Source organism: Rattus norvegicus, chromosome 9, assembly GCF_021556685.1.
Source record: "Rattus norvegicus strain SHRSP/BbbUtx chromosome 9, alternate assembly SHRSP_T2T, whole genome shotgun sequence".
In the NCBI taxonomy this organism is placed as follows: Eukaryota; Metazoa; Chordata; class Mammalia; order Rodentia; family Muridae; genus Rattus; species Rattus norvegicus.
The window spans coordinates 113362218-113383252 of NC_141542.1; the positions used below are offsets into that span (position 1 = coordinate 113362218).

The window sequence follows — 21035 nt, forward strand, 5'->3', positions numbered from 1 at the left end:
AGAATTTGGATTCAATGTCATAGGTCCCCTTAGCTTTTACTCGGTGCCTAGAACCGTGCCTCGCAGAGTCAGGATACAATGAATGACTGCCATTGACCAGGGTTGCTTTGGTGGGAAGAAAGGTCACTTTCGTTTGAGTCCCGTGCCGTGTCTAGTTGCCCTGCCATTCTGTTACCGGTTCGAGTACAGCCTCAGCCCAATAACAAATGCCTTTGCTTTGACAGCACTTCGACATGCCTCATGATATTGTGGCTTCTGAAGATGGGACTGTGTACATTGGAGACGCACACACAAACACCGTGTGGAAGTTCACCCTGACTGAAAGTAGGTTGGGCTTTTTTTAATTTGTTCACGTTTATAGCGTTTCTATCTGTAACTTCTGTCTGTTTTGTTGTTTAAAATGGGAAACAAAAACATTTGCTTTTTTTTCCTTTTCTTCTTTTACTGGATTCTTTTTTATTTACATTTCAAATGTTATCCCCTTTCCTGGTTTCCTGTCCATAACCTCCCTATCCTATCCCCCCCTTCTTCTATGAGGGTGTCCCCCCCCACCCATCCACCCACCCCTTCCCACCTCAACCCCATAAGAACAACAATACCAGTCAGCATTTGCTTTTGTTCTCTCCTTTTAAACATTGGGAATAGGAAACAGGGGCTAAAAGGGAGTCTGGGTTTGGGGTTCAGCACATGGCTGGTATCTTTGGCTTTTATTCCTCACACTACAAAGGATGCATTTGAAGAGAGATGAGAGGGTGGGAGGAGGAAGGGATAGGGTCCTTATTTGGTATCTATTTCAGGGATTAAAACTAAGTTTTTTAAAGTGGAGAGAGAGAGGGTTGTTTTGGGTTTTTTTTTTTTTTTCTTCCTGGCAGTCATTGCCTTGTTTCCAGAGACACTCCACAGGAAATGTTTGATGTGTGAAGTAATGTCTGTTACATTAAAAGCCAGTGTTAATTCCAGTTTGGTTTCAGAAGGAAGAGACAGCTTTGGCAAAGCAGAGGTTGTCTTGCTGCCACAAGATATCACCCCACGTTGCTCTCTGTAGTGCTGGGCTCCAAGGGACAGCAGCCTCCGTCCCTGTCCCTGACACTTTGGCTTCAGCTTCCCTGCAGACACTGAGTTGATATGTTTTGATTGAACTCAGAGCGTACAGGAACTGATTTGCTCTATCAGAGTCTAGCCAATTGGTGGATGAACTGTTAGGTTTGGGAGTTGGCGGTGGGGAAGGAGAGAGACGCTGGGATAGATTATGTTAGGTTCATAGAGCAGTTTCGAGGGGACACTGAGCCGGATTATTGAGAAATAAGGCGTCTGTTAGAAAAGTTATTAATGTCACAGGTAGACAGAGGAGAGGAACGGCACGACAGGGACTCTGAAGAGAGTCCTGGCCACAGCACCAGAGACAGATGGAATGGCTGTGGTCTCGGAAGATAGGAAGCAGAGCTCTTGTGGCCGAAGAGGGGGTCTGCTCTGGCTATGTGAAGAAGGGCGAGGTTTCACAAGAAGAGCCCCTCGGCCCTGCTCAGGATCCCAGGCAAGAGTTAGAGGGAAGATATGTGGCCAACATCCATCTTAATGCTAAGTCCCTTCACAAATGAGAAAGGGCCCTAGGGCGTCTGATAGCCAGGGACTCACTGCGGCTCAGTAGGGTGCGCGACAGACTCTGTCAGAGGAGGTTGCTGCAGATCTGCAGGAGGGATGCCGGATGCTGGCACTGTAGTTCTGCAGGGATGTTAGAGCTCTTTCACTTCAGTGTGGACATCACTAAAAGTATGCTAAGCCTAGTCCCTGGTTTCAGGCTATAAATCAAAATCTTCCTTATTGGAATGTTTACTTGGCCGAAAACATCCAATCTCCAGAAATGCTTTTTAAATATCCTGGAGTCTAAGCGACAGGAGATAGCGGTAATTGGTAAAGCATTTAGGGAGGAGAAGTTTGAGGCATCAAAAGCTGCAGCAGATAGTTATAGTAGGTAAAGAGTTAATAAGGGCATGAAGACTTGATTGATAAAATTATGTCAATAACAACACAAGTTCAAGCCGTAACGAGGAAAGAAAACAATTTGTTGGAAGAAAAGTGAAATCAGGAGTCTATAAGCTTCAATCAGATATAATGTACATTTTATATCTCGGTTTGGCCAGTGCTGTATTCAGTAACTTTTGAGTTTTGAGTTAATCTTTGAGTGACTTTTAGTGTTCTGAGGTAAGAACCCAATTAGAGTGAATATAGATTCAGTCACTGGCTATCCTGGCACAGATGTGACAAAATGGCTCATCGGGGAAAAAACGTTGTCTTAGTCAGGGTTTCTATTCCTGCACAAACATCATGACCAAGAAGCAAGTGGGGAGGAAAGGGTTTATTCAGCTTACACTCCCACATTGCTGTTCATCACCAAAGGAAGTCAGGACTGGAACTCAAGCAGGTCAGGAAGCAGGAGCTGATGCAGAGGCCATGGAGGGATGTTACTTACTGGCTTCCTTCCCCTGGCCTTGCTCAGTTTGCTCTCTTATAGATCACAGGACCACCAGCCCAGGGATGGCACCACCCACAATGGGCTGGGTCCTCCCCCTTGATCACTAATTGAGAAAATGCCTTACAGCTGGGTCTCATGGAGGCATTTCCTCAAGGGAGGCTCCTTTCTCTGTGATAGCTCCAGCTTGTGTCAAGCAGGCACACAAAACTACAACCAGTACAACCGTATTCTGTTCATGATTTCAGAGGGTTCAGTCGTTGGTTCTTTACAAAGGAAATCACAGCAGCAGTGTCATGTGGCACAAGAAAGCTTATGACCAAGAAGCAGGAAAAGCACAGTGCTCTGTCTTCCCAGGCCCCCGCCTGTCACCTATTTCTCACACTGCAATAAAGCTACCATATCAGTTCCACACTGGAAATAATGCGCGATTAAGTCAGAGCTGTCGAGATCTCAGAACCTCTGGAATTATCCACACAGACAAACCCAGTCCTGCCTTATCACTCCTGTAGGGGGTTCTTAATCCAGTGAGGAATGGGGGTGGGGGAGCAGGGGTCCAGCCTGTGCTACCCCAGAAGTCCCTCACCTTTCCTCTGTAAAAGTTGCCTTCAGCACTTATATTTTCAATGAGGAACCTGAAAGCATGGGCAGACAGAAATAAAACTAAAGATAGATAATCCTCAAATAACTGACAAGTTAGAATTTTAAAAAAAAGATGTGTGTGTGTGTAATACATATATAATGTATTACATATATTATATTGTATACATATTACATAATATATTTGATATGTTATAATATATAATATAATACATATAGGTACTATATAATAATATATAATACATATATTATACATATATGATATATTAATATATAATAATACATATATTATACATTAATATATAATAATACATATATTATACATATATTATATAATAATATAATACATATAGGTATTATATAATATATTGCAATGTATTGTTACATATTATAATTAATATCATATTAATATATATTAATGTTATACATAAAATATATATAAATTTACACATATAATGCATATTATATTATATATCAATGACTATATATTAAATACCTTTTTAAAGATGAAAAAGTCTGTAGAAATATGGCCATAGTCTTTTTTTTCCAAATAGTAATTTTTTTTTGTTTTATTAAGCCGTCTGTAACACCCTAGTATTTAACACTCAACAAAAGTTTGTCTTTGTCACATGAAAACAGCTATCAAAGTTCAAGTCACGAGCTATTCTTAAGCTCTCCAAGAGAAACAGGAATAATAAGGTGTGTGTGTTTTGAAAACTCTAAGTATTGCTGATATACATCTCTGACTCCTGATTTAAGAGCAGTACACTGTAGTATAAAGCTTCAGGTTAAAAATCCCTTCAGCATAATGGAGATCAGAATAAATTAGGGAAGCTGGACCTCTGGCCTGGGGAGTTGTCAGTGTTTGCAGTCTAGTGTTTCGTCAACTTCACAGAAGACTGCTGTCCTGCTTGGCCTCTCTGCTGCTGTGTTAAACACAGACCAAAACTGACCTGGTTAGGCTGTGAGTTTGAATGGCATTTTTATTAAGCCACTGAGGGAAGTAACCTGGAAGAAAAAACCGAAGCAGAGACCGTAGAGGGCTGCTGTTTGGGGGCTCGACTCCATTCCTTGATCAGTCCTCCTCCTCACATAATCCCAGAATCACCTATCCCAGGGCGGCACTGCCCACAGTGGGCTTGGACCTCCCACACCAATCTTTAATCAAAACAATGCCCTACTTTCATGCCCACAGCCAAGCTGATGGAGCAGTTCCCTGGCAGGGGTTCATCTTCCAAGGTGACACTGGTTCCTGTCAAGGTGACCAAAACGAACCAGCATAGCCTGTGTTCCAGCATGGCACTGTTCTAGAATTGTATGCCTTCCCAGTGAGGAATCTCCCCACACACTTTCAAATTAATAAAGGGAAAAGCTCTTTAATTATATCAGGTGACTGGCCCTGCCTGAAGCACAGAAGAGAACCAGCCTGTAACAGAGAAATTTACCAGTTCATGCAGATCTTAGATTGATCTATTCCGCAAACACTGCCATCCCTGAGTCTCTTTTAGGTCTAGTCCCCAGCTAAGACTTTGAACAATTTAAACACAGACAGGATGCTGCAAGACGAGGTACTTAGATTGATGGGAAATGTGTGCAGCAAAGATAGCGTCTGAATTATTCCTTAAGTGCACCAGTGTTCCTGCTGTTACCAATAGCTGTTACCCAGGATCATCTCACACACTTGGCAGACTTGTCCTTTTTCTGGTGACAGCACCGGGGTTTAATGGTAGAGCAGGACTTAAAGGTGGGGCGGCCCTGTGCTGTTCGCATGCATGTGTTGTGTTTTATAAAAAAAGAGAGGCCAAGGAATGTGTTTGGTAGAAGTGGGGTATACTGTGGGGGAAGCAGGTGCCTCTGCAGGCCCAAGATGAGGCACCCCTTCCCCCTCAGGGAGGAGCCATAGGACTTACAGAATAGAGTTTATTTAAGGCATGGGGTTGAGAGTTGAGGGGGGGAGGGAGGGAGGGAGGGAGGGAGAGAGAGAGAGAGAGAGACACACACGAGCCCAGCAAGGAGTGCATGAAGAGACAGGGGAGGGTGGAAGGCAGGTGGGGGAGTGGAATGGGGGAGAGAAGGGACAGAGGGGAAAGAGGGGAAGAGAGCAAGAAAAAGAGGAGGGGGCAAGCAGCCCCTTTTATAGAGAGTCAGGCACGCCTGTCTGTTGCCAGGTAACTGTGGGCGGAGCCTAGAAGGAATGCTAACACAGTTAACTGCTCACTGGGGCTGTAGTCTTTGGGCGAAGAACATTCATTAGCAGAAGTGTTTTCTCAGCAACCCTAAAATGAACTTCAATAATGGCACTGAATTTTTTTTTTTCCTCACGGTTTCCTAAGAAGTCTGGTTAGTTCACTGCATATTCACTGCATACCTTCCAGTCATATTGGAGTCAGCACACGTTTGTGAAATTCTACTTTGCATAACTTAATAATCTAAGCAAGTTTATTGATAAACCCCACAATATTCATTTCTCACTTCAAGTTTCTTATGCATCAGTAGAAACAGCCTTCGCTGTAAGACGTCGTCCATGGGCAAACGACGTAAGCAAGGGAGTGGTAAAACCTCTGAACTGAACCATTCCATTCCTTGGGTAGAAAGAAAGCTCTGTTGGGGATCAAACTGCCTGCCGAGGCTGTCTATCTCTGAGGCCTGGAGCACAGAGAGAAGCAAAATGATGGAAAAGCAAGTGGATTGTATCTAACTGTCAGCCGAGTGGAAGGGAGCCTTTGAGCTGACACAGACTGTTCAGATTAAGTGGGAATTAGATGCTCTTGTCCTAGATAGTTGACCTTTGGGAGCAGATTGAGGAAGTTCCAGTGAACAGAGAAGCCTGAGGAATGCTGAACTGAACATCTGTTTACCCAATAACAATCCTCTGTTTACCAGCTCTGAGACCTTCTGTTTAGGACACTGTCAACCAGCACTGCCATCTGGGAGGGGCAAGAGGGAGTGAGAGGGTGGGGGTGTTGTAAACAGAATTTTGTCACCAACTCTGCCATTTGAACCTAACAATCAGAACTACCTGATATTTTAGAAACATGTAATGTTATGAGTTCTCAAAGGAAAACCCTATCCTGAATAAGTTATCAAAACTATTACCTCAACTTACCTAAGAAGGTTTCATGAAGGAATCATGATCTTGACCTCTAGCCTTTTGGAAATATATGTAACTGAACAAAACTGATATGAAGGTTAAGTTTTAAATGTTCTTTTCGGGGATTCTGATTCTTCTCTTGTTGTGCCGTTACAGAAATGGAGCATCGGTCAGTTAAAAAGGCTGGCATTGAAGTCCAGGAAATCAAAGGTTGGTCAGAGTCCTCTCTTAACTGTGAAACTTAAAGCTCTTTTGAGATTATTTTTGACTCTTGATTGCAGCTTAAAAATTATCAGGCTAAAAATATAGGATGTGGTAAATCATCACTCCCCTCTGCTTTGTGCTAAGCCCTTAAGCCCTCATGTCTCGACTTCTTTGTGTGTTGAAGGAAATAGTCATAAGGACCTCCAATCATCGCTGATTCTCAGTAATGGAATATAGATGAGGATTTAAGAAATCTATAACCCATGAGCCAGAGATATGCAGAAAGGAAAATATTCAGCTAGTCGTATTGGGAAGTATTTTTGACTTTATGTAAGGTAGAAAGGGGAAAAAAAAGGTAGAAAGGAAAAAAATATTTTTGGTATGCTAGAAAAGCCTGCATGAGCTCTCATGTACACAAGTGGAAAACTTTGTGGGCAACTTTCATTTGATACGAAACATTAGCATGTCCGCCAGTCAACTCCTCTCAGCACCGCGTAGTCAACAAGATTGACTGGGGGCGTCTTTGTAAAAGACAATGTAGTAAACCTGAGAGAAAAGACAGGACACCTGACCTCAGGGAAGTCACTGCCCAGGTAAATGCTAGAGAGAAAGAATACCCACATCTCCAAGTCCTCATACCCATTGACACACAGTATCCAAAATGAGCTTAGCTCCGGGTGAGTGGCTACTATTCCCTTTCAAAATCTCTGACAAATTACTTTTCCCTGCCCGAGAACCACTTTGAATCTGATACTTTTTCTACAATGTGTAGGCTTTTGACTGGTGCTTGTGGTTAACGGCTCCTCCTAAGCCAATTCCACTCTTCAGACTTAACCCCAGGGTGAAGGGGTTCAGACTGAAGTCCAAGCATCTTTGGTGTCTTGCTCGTGGCAGTAGGTTAAAGAGACAAGCGAAGAAGCCAGAAGCAAAAGGAAGTTGACGTAGGCAGAAAGGAAAGGCCGCAGCAGGCTCAGCTCAGCATTGAGAAAGCTGAAGTAACATTGTAGCAAAAATAACTGCGGTGTTTGACATTTGTAGATTCTAAGGGACAATATTGAGTGACATTCCTCTTACTCAAAAAACAGACACAAGCCTTAAATCATCGCCAGTTTATTATTGATGTTATGTTTATCCCCAAATAAGGGTGATAGAAAAGATATTGCCGTTAATAACAGCTATTACTGGAACACTCTAAATGGACAAGGCAAACATTATCAAATGTCACCGTTATATTAACCATATGATATTTATCTTACATAGAAGGAACTAGGGATGGGTATTACTGAGGAGACATGTTTAAGTCAAGTTTTAAATGCAGGTCTGTCTGATGTCCGATCCTGTGCTCTTAATCAAAACATCAATCCATTCATTATAAATTCTTCCAAGAAACGCAAGTTAGGAGTGATTTGCAGTGCGTGTTGAAATCTCTAGAACTTTAAATGATTTTAATCTATTTCTGTTTAAATATGTTCCACCACAACACTCTTGATGGTAATATACTAGCTGGCATGTTGAGAACTGCCCAACTACCCTGACCTCTGACCTCACCTTGGCTGCTGGATGAAGAGAAAACAGTGAATCTGTTCAGATGGAAACTCCCCTGTCTGGTGGCAGAATCCAGAAGTCGGAATAATAAATCTTATTGAAATGTCTGCCTTGAAAGCCCAGTTTTACTAGTCGGGAATATCCCAACTCAAATGGACATGCTCTGCTCCTTGAACCCAAATCATTCTCATCTTTTCTAAGATTATATTCATATTCCAAGAGAAATACAGATCATGCTGGATCTCTAGAGATTATCGTTCATCAAAAGCATGAGGCTAACCTTTGTAACAAAGGCCAAAGCAAATTCATAGTTGGCAGCAGGGGTGTTTGTTAGTTTTATAACTCTAAATGCCAGTTCCCTTTGATGATACTTCTCTCCACAAGTGTTTGCATAAGTAAGCAATTCTAACAAGGCTTCAGAACCAGCATTTCAAGGGAGTCTCAGAAATAACTGGAGATGACACAAAGCTTATGGCAAGGGTTAAGAAGTTCAAATAGAGTCACTAGGAATGAAATGCATAGCTCACGCCGTCCCCTGTGCAGCCGGGTGAAGGTGACAATCGTGATCAGTCTCCAAGTAGAGAGAAGAAAAAAGAAAACTGTCAAGTGCACCTTAGGCCTTATGGAGGGAGCCCTTTAGAAAGGGCTGAGAGGGCGAAGGTGGACCATGCATGAGAATGAAGTTCCTTTATGCTGTATATAGATAGCTCTCATGTTTTCCTAAGTTACATGCTAATGTGTTTTCCAAAATCTCCATCTTTCAGTTGTGTCTGTCACTAGCTAGGTAACAGTTACTGTATTACTGCATTGAGAATGTCCCTTCTTTCCTGTCTATTATTCCCATTGTTCTTATTAAAGAAGAAAGTCTGCATGGGGGTGCCAGGGTGTGGGGAGGTGTTCAGGTCTACAAACACACACACACACACACACACACACACACACTCATTAACATGCATGCAAACATGCATGCACACAGCTGCATGCATGATATTGCATGCAGTGGATGACTGAAAGAACCAGCTTGATATTCATAGAAAGCAGATGACACAGCGATGAACTTGCTAAGTGACACACCACTTTAGACTTTCTTGGCTTCCACAGTTGTGGTATTTTGGATGTTATCTACTAAAAATACAGTATCATTCTAACATTTGGAATAAACTGAGATGTGTTTACAATTTAGAAGGGGTTTTTTTTCTTTTCTTTTTTTTTTTTTAAGACGGTCATTTTAAAATGTCTTATTGCAAAGGCAAAATGAATAGATAAATAAAAGACTAAAATAACAGAGATATACAAATGCTATGTGATCACCCTCACAATGGAGGACAGATAACTCCCCCTTTAAGAAACACTGCTTTGGAGAAGAAAAAAAAATACTTCTTAAACAGCTTTTAAAACCATGTTTATTTCTGTATAGCTAGAGATGCTTTGACAGCTGCTGGTTTTATAAGACTGTGAGACACTGTCGTTCTAGGCAGGCTGCATGTGGCATATTCTATGCTGGGAGAGGATCATGGTCTATTCCCTTTTATCTTCCAAAATTCAGGCATAGGCTAATTTTAGAGTCTTTCTACCTCCTTGCGCCTGATCACCAGGGATGCTCTAAACTATGGGAACACATAGTAAAGAAATTTCAGATAAAGAGTGAAGCGATACCCTTTGGGCTGTGTATCATTTGAGTGGGGTCCCTAGCCTCCTTGGCGGTGCTATGTTGGACTTTTCACCTTACCTACGCGGTCCTCTCGGAACGGCAATATTGCTTTTCTTTCTAAGACACCGAGACATTTTAAAACTAACCTAAAAACGAATCTTAAAAAAATAGAACCTTTTAAAACCTAAACATATTTCGGTGTATTCCAAATGTTAGAACAAGCAAGTATTTTTAGTAGATTACATCCAAAATGCCAGAACTGTGGAAGCCAAGAATGTCTAAAGTGGGGTGTCACTTAGCAAGTTTGTTGTCGTGTCTCTTCTGCTTTCTATGAATGCTAGGCTGATTCAGTCTATAACCGACATCGTCTGTGGGCCTCTCCGTTTAATATAGCTCAGTCTGGCTGTGCCTCATCAGTGACACAGGGTGTAAACTGGCATAAGCATTGTGGCAAAAGCAGAAGTAACAAAAAAAAAATACCGGCTAATAAGTCCACTAGCATCTACGGCTTTCAAATAGAAAATTACATACATTCTTGAGTACCAGGATGCAAATAGGTCTTATATTTAACCCCGTGATCCCATACTCGAAACTCTTCTTCCTGTTTACATGTGGAACAGTTTTAAATATAAAATAATTGCACCTGTATCTTCTGTGATAACAAAGAAGAGGGCAGAAAAGCGGTCAGGCCTGTGAACTAATCCTTTTCCTCCCGCGCTCTTTACATTTTGAGAGCCAGGCACGTGAGCCTGTGGAAGTGTAGTCTCTGCTTTCGTAAAGTAGAGGGAACGAAATGAAGACGTTAGGGCTGTCAGGAAAACGGTGAGCATGGTGCCTGCTCACGAGCTTTGTGTGTGGATTAGAGAGCAAGACCAGATACACCGCAAGGGCTCAGTGAGGGAAGAAAGGTAGGTCAGGACACTGAAGCGAGCACTGTCACGTCTCCATGTGTTTGTATCATCAACCGGATGGGAAGTGTCCTGAGGATTTCAGAACCATAGGTCCAGCAAACCATCGGCATGTACAGAACATTAACCAATTTTCCCAATCGTGCTCATCTGTTCCTGCCAGTTTGTGGATGGCCGAGGTTCTCTGCAGCATGTGGTCTGTACTGTACTGAAGCAGAGAGCTGTAAAGTCAGGAACTAAGGTCCTGGGAGCCTTGGGAAGTCTTTCAGCAAACGGGGCTGTCACGTTTCTCCTGGCTACATTCTTAGCTGTTGCACATTATAATTTGCTGTAGTGATTATTGCCGCCCCTTCTGTAGCCTCTACAGCTTCCTTATGTCGGCTTCTCAATGGTGTGTGAGGCCTGATACCTACCCAGCTCCTCTTAGCGGCTTGGAAAGTTGATACATTATATCCGTTACCAATAAAATGATAGATATTGCACCCACACTTTGCTGAGAACTATATAAAAGAGCACAAAGGGACAGCTGATTTTGTCTTTGTCAGTCTAGAATTAATGTCTGTTAACTACGTAGACAGTACTAAAACTTCACAATACCTAAAAGAAATCCTTAAAGAACTAGTGAACCAAATACTTACAAAACACCTTCTTGGTGGCCCACCTTTAAACCTGACAGTATTGTGAAGTAGATTATGCCACCGCTTTACAAGCGAGACTTTGTGACACCAAGATAACTAACTTGCCCAAAGTTATTCTGCTAGTGCACCCGAGCTCAACCAGGATTGATTGCAGTAGGTGCCCCAGCTCCTTTCCCCTATATAGCGAAGTGTGTGCTCTTAATCTCATGTGTCTGAGCCTTGGGAAAAAATGCAAATGACATGTATTTTATGGAGTTGAGAGCGAATTACAGGTAAATCGAAGATGACCATGGGGAAGGCAAAATCTGTATAGTAGCCACCATAACTGCTGTTGACGTCATAGATACCAGCATGACAACGTGACCCCCACATCCTGTAGTCTCCAGAAGTTCTTGGAGAGCCCTTGTTGATATGACTGGGTAAGGGTGGGTGAGAGTGTTTGAAATATTTAAATCAGTTGCAGACTGTGAACTCTTCTTTCCCTGAAGAAGCCGAGGCAGTTGTTGAACCCAAAGTGGAGAACAAACCCACCTCCTCAGAATTGCAGAAGATGCAAGAGAAACAGAAACTGAGCACAGAGCCCGGCTCGGGAGTGTCCGTGGTTCTCATTACAACCCTTCTGGTTATTCCTGTGCTGGTCCTGCTGGCCATTGTCATGTTTATTCGGTGGAAAAAATCAAGGGCCTTTGGAGGCAAGTAAAACGAACACCTTGAATTTGGAACCTGCCTTTGCAAGCATGTCTGGCCTAGTTATCAATAGGACCTCCATCATGGTTGATCTGTTTGGTTTGACTTAGATTGGTTTACATGCTCTCTACCTTGTTACAATATGGCTGTCTGTGTCTCAAAAGGTGACTATAATTAATATTGAATATAACATAGCTCTGGAGCCTCTGAAATTTTGGTAGTTTGATTATATTATACCTTTGCCCATTGCCTTGTAGCAGTTGGCTTAAGCCCAAATAATATCACCGTGGTAAGCTGTGAGGTTGAAGGTCCACTCTAAATTAGCTTGTAGATCAGGGAGAAGGACACACCTGCTGTTAGGAATGAGGCAACACTCACCATACTTGGGTTGGGTATCTTGAGGCTACGTTCTTTCCCCCATCAGATTGGCTCTGGCTTCTAGTTGCATGACATTGGGCAAATTACTTCATCTCTCTAAACCTGTTTCTTCATGGACAAAAACGAGAATAAACAATAAGGTCGTGTAAAATTGAAGTAGCATAACGGTCAGTAAGCATTTTCCAAGTGTCTGGGACCAACTATGTGTCCAATACCATTAGCAAGTATAGAGAGTAATCTTGGCAAGAGAGGTGGAAAGGAGATGACCATTCTCAAGACTCTGCCTTAACCAAAATCCTCAAGACCTAACAAACCACTTGGTTTTTGAATAGTCCTAAGCTTGACACTCCTAACTGAACAAGGCAGGGTGCACTACCAAAGTCAGTCTTCTTAAAAATAACCCTCACAGTATGAGACCTATTCAGGATATTCAAGTAATTAATTGAAGCTGTCCTTATATTGTACCTCTGAGTAGCAACCTCCAGGTCTTAAGGCAAAGGTCTATGGTTATATCTGGGAAGGAAACTGTGGGACAGAGTGGGAGGCAACATTCAGTCAGGAAACAAAGTCTGGTCTTGTTGGAGACCCAGATAGCCATGGCAGTGATTCAGGTGCCCATGGGGAAAGCCTTGACACACAAGAAGGCATGAAACAGACAGTGGAAAGAAGGTTCCACTCAGTAAGTCGCGAAAGCGATGAGTCTTAGATTTCCCTTAACTTTTTTATTTTACTTCAAACAAATCTTTGAAAACAGGATAGTTAACTCTTCCCTCCCCTCCCCCCCCCCTGAAAAAAAGACTATCTGAAATTATCAGGAAGTTAATCAGGCATAAGTTTTAAGAGAACAATCGTGTTATTGATGTGTGGTATTTAATGACTGTGCCTAGGATGAACAGTTCTTCACACTATCTGTTCAATAAGATAATTGTTGAAAAACAAACAAACAGGAACAGATGAGTAGATGAAACTTGGAATGTAGATGACACAGAAGAGATATCTAAAGCCGTAAGGGAAGATGATAATGTAGGGACAGCGATAACGGATATTAGGACTACATAAAGCCTTGTACGCACGGCAGGACTCTGGGATGCTGAACCCCCAAAAATAGGAGAGGGAGCCACTTTAGGGAGCCAGGAAGGCTTGTTTTCCTGCTTGCTCTTAGGAACATAGAACAGTGGCATAAAGCCATGTGGGAAGGTAGCAACCCAGGTCAAGCCATATGAAAGTGTTGCTGTCCCTCCATGTTTTACTTAGCAACATTGTAATTGCATGCAGTTCTGCTGCGTTGGTAGATTGATTAGCTTGCCACTATTTTCAAATGTGTTTTTTCTTTCCCATTGGATTTTATCTAATTTTTCAACCCAATCCCACCCCAAGGATTTTTCCTGATCCAACACACCCTGGTTGTGTATTATATTGCTCTTCCAGCCAGACACCAAAGCAGGCATGGGGCAAGCATGCTTGGCGAAGGAACGCACTATGTCTTTGTGGAACTGAGTCTGATTTTTGGCTTTCCGACAGTTCTCCTCCTTCCTCTGCCTTGTTTTCTACCTGTCCGCTGCCGCCTGCCTTTTAGCTCTCTTCATGAAGCTACCCTGCACCCTAACGCTTCTCTGAGCATAGCCCAGGAAGGAACGGGGAGACCAAGGCAAAACGTCTAGGAAGAGACATACCAAGGGGACAGTGGGAGTCCTTTGGGACCTCTGCATCCCCATAAAAAGAGAAAATGATTGATCTTGGGGACAAGAGCCCCAGAGGGATGACTGAAGTCGTGGAAACTATACAGGGTTTCCCGTCATTCCCATTTATTTAAGCTTCAGATGAAGAACAGAATCCAATTCCAAAATAGGATTGCCCACTGCTGTTCACAGAAAGGGTAAAGCTTAACACATATCCCTAAATTGTTGGAATAAAAGCTTCCAATTTTTATTTATAATATTTTGCTAACTTAATTCTATCCCAATAAAAACTGTTGACGTTAGCACATTTTTACCATTTCATATAATACACCCCCTTATATGTCAGAGATATGGAAAGATGAATATGACCTCATTTCTTGGAGAAAAAAAAAACCTGAGGCTCAAGGCATGATAATGTCAAAATTGCAGTCTATAAGAGACACAGACAAGAGTTTACCCCTTATTACTTTGCAATTTCCACAATTTTCAGCCTTCTTTATGCTTCTCAATAGCATATAAACCTTTTTAAACTGCACGTAAATAAAATTTATTAGCCATTTGTAAGTTCCCGATTTTATGATGAACGTTGAGCCCTTGGATAGAAAAGGGTGAGAGACACATTTAAAAATGGGCCGTCTTTTTTTCCCCTTTGTCTCGTCTTGTTTTGTTTAAAGCAGATCATGACCGCAAGCTCGAGTCAAGTTCTGGAAGAGTCCTGGGAAGATTCCGAGGTATGCCTGTGACCTTTCAGAATCTCTGTGTCTGGCCCAGAGTCAGCGAGCTCGTGTCTCGCAAAGAACCAGGCACTGTGTCATAGTTTGACTCTGAAAATCCAGCCCCTAGTGGGCAGTTAGCACGTCCCAGCATAAATGCAAAGGGAAGACCGGGAAGCGTGGGCCTCCCCGCATCCTGCCCTGCTCTGTTTCTCTTTTCCAATCGCCATTCTGCAGCTTCTCCTCCCTTCCCCCCCAACCCCCCATCTGTTTGCTTTTGTCTTTGGTAAACTTCCTGTCTGGTAGAGCGGTCAGTGCTTGTCTCAGGGAAGATGACCTTTTCAGAGTCGTGGAAATGAGAAGCAGCTCAGGGGTTGCCAATTCAGGGGAGCTGTGGAGAGACAGGCAGTGAAAATGGGTCTGAAATATCTCTGCAGAAACTCACTCCCGGGGAATTTCAGGATTTGATCCTTTACTGTTGAGCAGTATCCATCTGGTTGTGTAAGGGAAATCTCTTTGAATACCATTCTTTAAAAAAAAAAATCTACCCTCTTCCATTCCCAATTTCTGTCTCTGTTTAATGTTTGAAATTTTACGAGGAAACAGACTTGTTTGTGCAACTTTTAACTCCACTGTGGCGACTGATTTTTTTTCCCCCAGGAAAGGGAAGCGGCGGCTTAAATCTGGGAAATTTCTTTGCAAGTCGAAAAGGCTACAGCAGAAAAGGGTTTGACCGAGTGAGCACAGAGGGGAGTGACCAAGAGAAAGATGAGGACGACGGAAGTGAGTCTGAAGAGGAGTACTCGGCCCCGCTGCCCAAGCCTGCACCTTCCTCCTGAGCTCCAGCCTTCGCCCGGGTAGCTGGACTGAGGTTTACCAGGATGCCCAGACTCCTTCCCCTTTAGCGCGTGTAAAGTTCTGTGCATTTGATTGTAAACTGTACTCGTCAGTGTGGGACTGTACACACCTTATTTACTTCATTTGGCTCCGTTGGCTTCTGTTTTCTAGGTGAGGAGTTCCCCACCAGTTCACTCCAGTGCCATTGTCTTTATATGAACTTAGCGTAGAGAAGCCGCCCTCCTCTTCCAAGGTAGCGCTCCAACCCCCGAGGGAAGTTTAGCTCATTCACATTTGGAGACGTTTTAGTTGGTGGATGTAAATAGCCCTATTCTCTGCTTGAACACAGTATTCTCCCAGTCCACACCCATCGCCAGTGTCTTTCTTTGGTGCCTTTCCTGTTCAGCATTCTCAGCCTGTGGCAGTGAAGAGAACCAACCTGCCACACGACGAAAAGCTGCTAAATCTCCTTCTATTTTTTTAAAATCACTAACATTATATTGCAATGAGAGAAATTTTAAAAAGTCTCTATTTAAATTCTTTTTTTAAATTTCTCCTCAGTTGGTGTGTTTCCGGGATGTCTTATTTTTAGATGGTTACACTGTTAGAACACTATTTTTCAGAATCTGAATGTAATTTGTGTAATAAAGTGTTTTCAGAGCATTAGCAAGTCAGTGTATTTTGTGATTTTTTTTGGCATGTGTACAATATTTTATACACATCTTTTAGTAATTACACAAGTCAGTGAGCGATACTAGGTCATTCTTTTCAACCAAAAGAATTGTTTTGAGTAGAATTTAGAAGATAGTTTTATGGGACCAAGATAGAGCGAGAACTATGGTAAGGTTATTCTTACATGAATAAAACCAGATTCTCTTTGAAACCTCCTAAAATGTTTCACATAACATTAAACAGTAGAAATCGCTAAAGGAAAGGGGCCTATATCTCAGATGTCAAACACAAATGCGTCAAGCAGCATAGCTCAGTACTGGCTGTTTTCCCTTAAGGAATTATTTGACCCAGGGTCAAGGGTGCTTACAATATAAAAGAGTCCTCACACTGACGACAGATTACTTTTTGAGATCTTTTTTTATGACATATCAATGCAACTTAGTAAGAACCTGATAATTTCCCTTTTTAAATGATTTGACTCTAGAGCACTTTCATCAAAATGCCCGCTTGAATTTCAGGCATCTTAATAATTGAAATATTAAGGAAAGGTACTTGCTGGAAAAAAAAATGTTACTGTTTAAAATCGTCTTCCTTCATGACCGGCGATCTGATTGGAAGTGTTCGTCCCTTCAATACTTTGAGCTCACCCTCAAGTTAAAGCTTCACTTTTGTGATCCCTGTGTTTTCCCTTCAGACGAGGAGGTTCATCTCTGACCGTTCCTTTTCCTTTCCACCAAATTGGTGGTGAATACAAGAACAGTATTTGGACGTTTGTGAGCACGTCCAACTCTATCTTAACACCTCCACAGCAGAATTAGTCCGTGCTTGGACTGCGTGTGATAGGGGCTGACTGGGAAGAGGACCAAGCCTTCAGTCATGGAACAAGTTAGTCAGACTCATACCTACGCTGTCTTTTGTGGCCCACGAGCTGACCATTTGCTATACTTTTAAAATATGTACATCTGATCCTGTCTGAGCAGTTTTATGATGAATTAATTGATACGAAGAGATCAAAGTGCTACAATGTAAGGGAACAAGAAAAAGGGGAGTATACTCATCAAAACAGAATAATCATTACAAGCCCTTGACGCCTGCTCCTGGACGATGAATTTGACTCCAGATTTTCTGGTAGCTCATTAAATAATACTTGATTACTTCCATAATTCATGCGTACATCAAACATTTATTACTCTTAATATTAAGATGAGAACAATTGGCCCCCAAGTGTCTAGAGAGGGATAAAGCCATGTAAAGTAATTCGAATTAATTGGTCATAGACACAGAGTAGATACATACATTTTGCAGATCTGTTACTGCACGTGTCTCTCAACGGAGACACATGGCATTAGAAGAAGGGAATTTCAGAAAATTGATTTTTCTCACTAACACTGCAGTACAGTCACCACAAGAAGTCAATGTCTGTGGCTTACGTAACTGTAGAAACTAGAAACAAATGACCTGCATCTATTCCGGGTTGTTTTTCCCCTGATACTGTTCTTGGCTGAACTTTATTTACTCAGTCAACTAGAGACTGCTCTGCCTGAGACACAGAAGGAAAAGATCCCAGCCCTCGGCTGACAGGGAATGTAAGAGCTCTGTTACTCTATCACACGTCCTTATTTATCAGAGTTAGCCTTTAATGGCACACGGCTGGGAGTGAGGGTCTTAAACTTTCTGTAGGTGAGTCCAGTGTAAAGCAGGAGTTTAAACTCACTGCCATGGAGAATGGACATCTCCATCCACCGGTTACAACGGGGATGGGTGTATGCTTCCAAAATTATAGATGGTTTGGAACAAAAGAGATTCTGAAATTTTTTTTTTACATTTTTTTCTTTGAAAACTTCATACATGTATGTAACACATTCTGGTCACAACTCTGGGTGCCTTAATTTATTCCACGTGTAATACTGGATATTAGGATTGTATGATTGACTAATTAAGAAGCATAGGTAAACAGCTGTGCTTTTGTTTTCATTGCAATTAGGTTGGTCTGAGCATATTATCTGGAGAGGTTAAATGAATGGTTTTGTCGTTCACTGAATTGGGCCAAAATTACTCTATGCATAAAAGACTTTTGTTCTTAGCTCTCTTCCTTTCTTTTTTTGAAGACTTATTTCTTTATTATATATAAGCACACTGTCTTCAGACACACCAGAAGAGAGCATCAGGTCTCATTGCAGATGGTTGTGAGCCACCACGTGGTTGCTGGGATTTGAACTCAGGACCTCTGGGAGAGCAGTCAGTGCTCTTAACCACAGAGCCATCTCTCCAACCCCTTCTTCCTTCCTTTTTAAAATCAGCATATCCCTTCCAATTTTCCCAGGCATCCCTAAACTTCTATAAGTCAAACATTTAAGACGATGACAGTGAACATCACAGACTGCATTGGCACACGCTTGACAGTCCCCTGAACTGTAAGCCACTGTCCCTGTATCCTATTGCAGTACTTAAACGCTGGTGCTAGGAGCAGGAATAAGCTCAGTTTCCCTCTTGCTCACTTCTTAGGGGTGGTTGGGGGAGCAGGGGATTCCAAGTGACCATAGGTGTCTGTTACTGATGCAGCTCTCTGGATCACAACCTGAGGAACTAGTTAAAAACTGTGGCCGTGGGACCGGAAATAGTATCTTAAAACTTTGTGTGAGGTGGAAGAGGGACTCTTAGGCATCGAAGGGATAACCCTAGCTAAGACTCCCAGCAATATTGAGTATGGAACCTAAAATAGCCATCTCTAGTAACCAGAAAAGACTTCCAGTGGAGGAATTAAGACATCAACCTAGCCACAAAAACTTTGTCCTGCCTATAAAAGCTGTAGATGTAAAGATGAAGCAGAAATTGAAGAAAAATCGAACCAATGACTGGCCCAGGGTAAGACCCATGCCATGAGAGAGCCCACCCCTTACACTATTAATGATATTTTGCTATACTAGCAGTCAGGTGCCTAGCATAACTGTCATTTAAGAAGCTTCACCCAGTAACTGATGGAAACAGGTGCAGATACCCACAGCTTGTCATTAGGTAGGCAGAGCTTGGGGAATCCTGTGGAAGAGGAGGAAGGCTAACCTGGGCCCATAAAGGCCCAAAGAGACTGAATCACCAACCATAAAGCATGCATGAGATGGGGCGTATGCCCTCTACATATGTGTAACATATGTGTATCTCAGTCTTCATATGGAACTCTTAACAGCAGGAGCTGGACCTATCTGACTCTGTTGCCTGTCTTTAGATCACTTTCCCCTAAGTAGGCTGACTTATCTAAACACAATAGGAGAAGATGTGCTTAGTCCTATTGCAACTTCATAAGCCAAGGTGGGTTGATATCCATGGGAGGCCCTACCTTTTCTGAGGAGAAAGGGAGGGCTGGAGGTTGGCAGGGAGAGGGAGGGACTAAAAGAAGAGGAGGAGGGGAAGCTCTGATGGGAGTTTGCATTAATTAAGACTAATCATTTTAATTCATCAATTAACAAAACACGGGGTCTATCTTATTGCTTCATCCAGGAAACACACCTTAACATGAAGGATAGACAGCTCCTCAAAATAAAAGGATGAAAAGGAGTATTCCAGGCAAATGTACATAAGAAGAGTCTCTGGTGTAGCATTTTAATGTCTGACAAAATAGACTTCAAACCAAAGCTAATCAAGAAGAGAGAGTGAAGAACACTACTTACTCATCAAAAGAAAAGTCCACCAGGAGGACACTGCCATGCTAAACATTCATGTACCAAACACAGTGGCGCCTGATTTCGTAAAAGAAATAAATACTACCGTAGCCGAAATCACATATTGACTCTCAAACAATGACAGTGGATAACTTCAATACCCAACTCTTGGCAAAAGATAGGTCATTAAGGGGGAAAAATCCTAAACAGAGAATTGCAGGAGATGAATGACTTCAGGAATCAGAAGTTCACAGTCTATCTCTGTACCAACTCTACCAGTCTTTCTGAGGTGAATTGACCAGAATATTCAAATATTCCACAAAACTAGGACCAGAAGTAACATTACCTAATTCATTTTATGTGGCAGCAATTACTCCAATACCTAAACCACATAAATATCAAAGAAAGGAAGAAAGAAAGAAAGAAAGAAAGAAAGAAAGAAAGAAAGAAAGAAAGAAAAAGAAAGAAAGAAAGATAAAAGAAAGGAGGAAGGGAGGGAAGGAAGGGAGGAGGGAGAAAGGGAAGAAGGAAGAAAGGGAGGGAGAAAGGAAGGGAGGAAGGGAGGAAGGAAGAGGTACAGAGCAGATTCTCTTATGAACAGAGATGGAAAATTTATTAGTAAAACACTTGCAAACCAAATGTAAGAACACATAAAAAAGATCATCCACCACGATCAAGTAAGATTCATTCCAGAGATACAGAGATGGTCCAATATAAATAATAGATAAATGTAACCCATCATATAAACCAACTGACGAATAAAAAACATGTGATCAACTCTTTACATGCAAGAAAGGCCTTTGAAAAAACCCAACACCCCTTCATGATTAAAGTCCTAGAAAGGTAAGGGATATAACAGACATACATCAATATAACAGACTTATTTATGCTAAGGCTACAGCCAATACCAACTTAAATGGACACAAATTCAACACAATCCCACAAAAACCAGGAACAAGTGAAGGCTGTCCACTCTCCCCATCATAATCAGTATAATATTTTCAGTCTTAGCTACAGCAGTAAGACAGTTGAAGAAGATCAAGGGTAATCAAATAAGAAAGTACTCAAAGTGTCTTTATTTAAAAGTGATATGGGACTATACATGTATGATAGGAAAAAAATTCCACCAGGAAATTCCCACAGCTATTAGACACTTTCAGCAAAGTAGCAGGCTAAAAAAAAAAAAAAAAAAAAAACTAACACACAAACATCTGTGAATTTCCTATAAACAAAAGACAAACTGAGAGACTGAGAAAGCAATACCCTTAACAACAGCTCCCCCTTCAAATAAAATGTACTGAGAAAG

The 21035-nt window shown here is 42.0% G+C and overlaps 1 protein-coding gene across 10 annotated transcripts in view; it reads left to right on the top strand.

Moving 5' to 3' along the window:
- Positions 1–16071, top strand: part of Pam (peptidylglycine alpha-amidating monooxygenase) — a 150159-nt gene extending 134088 nt beyond the window's left edge. For 2 of the 10 annotated variants that reach the window (XM_087564779.1, XM_087564784.1), the window contains 5 exons: positions 225–324; positions 6318–6371; positions 11599–11799; positions 14529–14582; positions 15225–16071. In XM_087564779.1, coding sequence (XP_087420905.1) covers positions 225–324; positions 6318–6371; positions 11599–11799; positions 14529–14582; positions 15225–15403 — 588 coding nt within the window. In that variant the 3' untranslated portion in view covers positions 15404–16071. 10 annotated transcript variants of the gene reach the window in all.
- The last annotated feature ends 4964 nt before the right edge of the window (positions 16072–21035 follow it).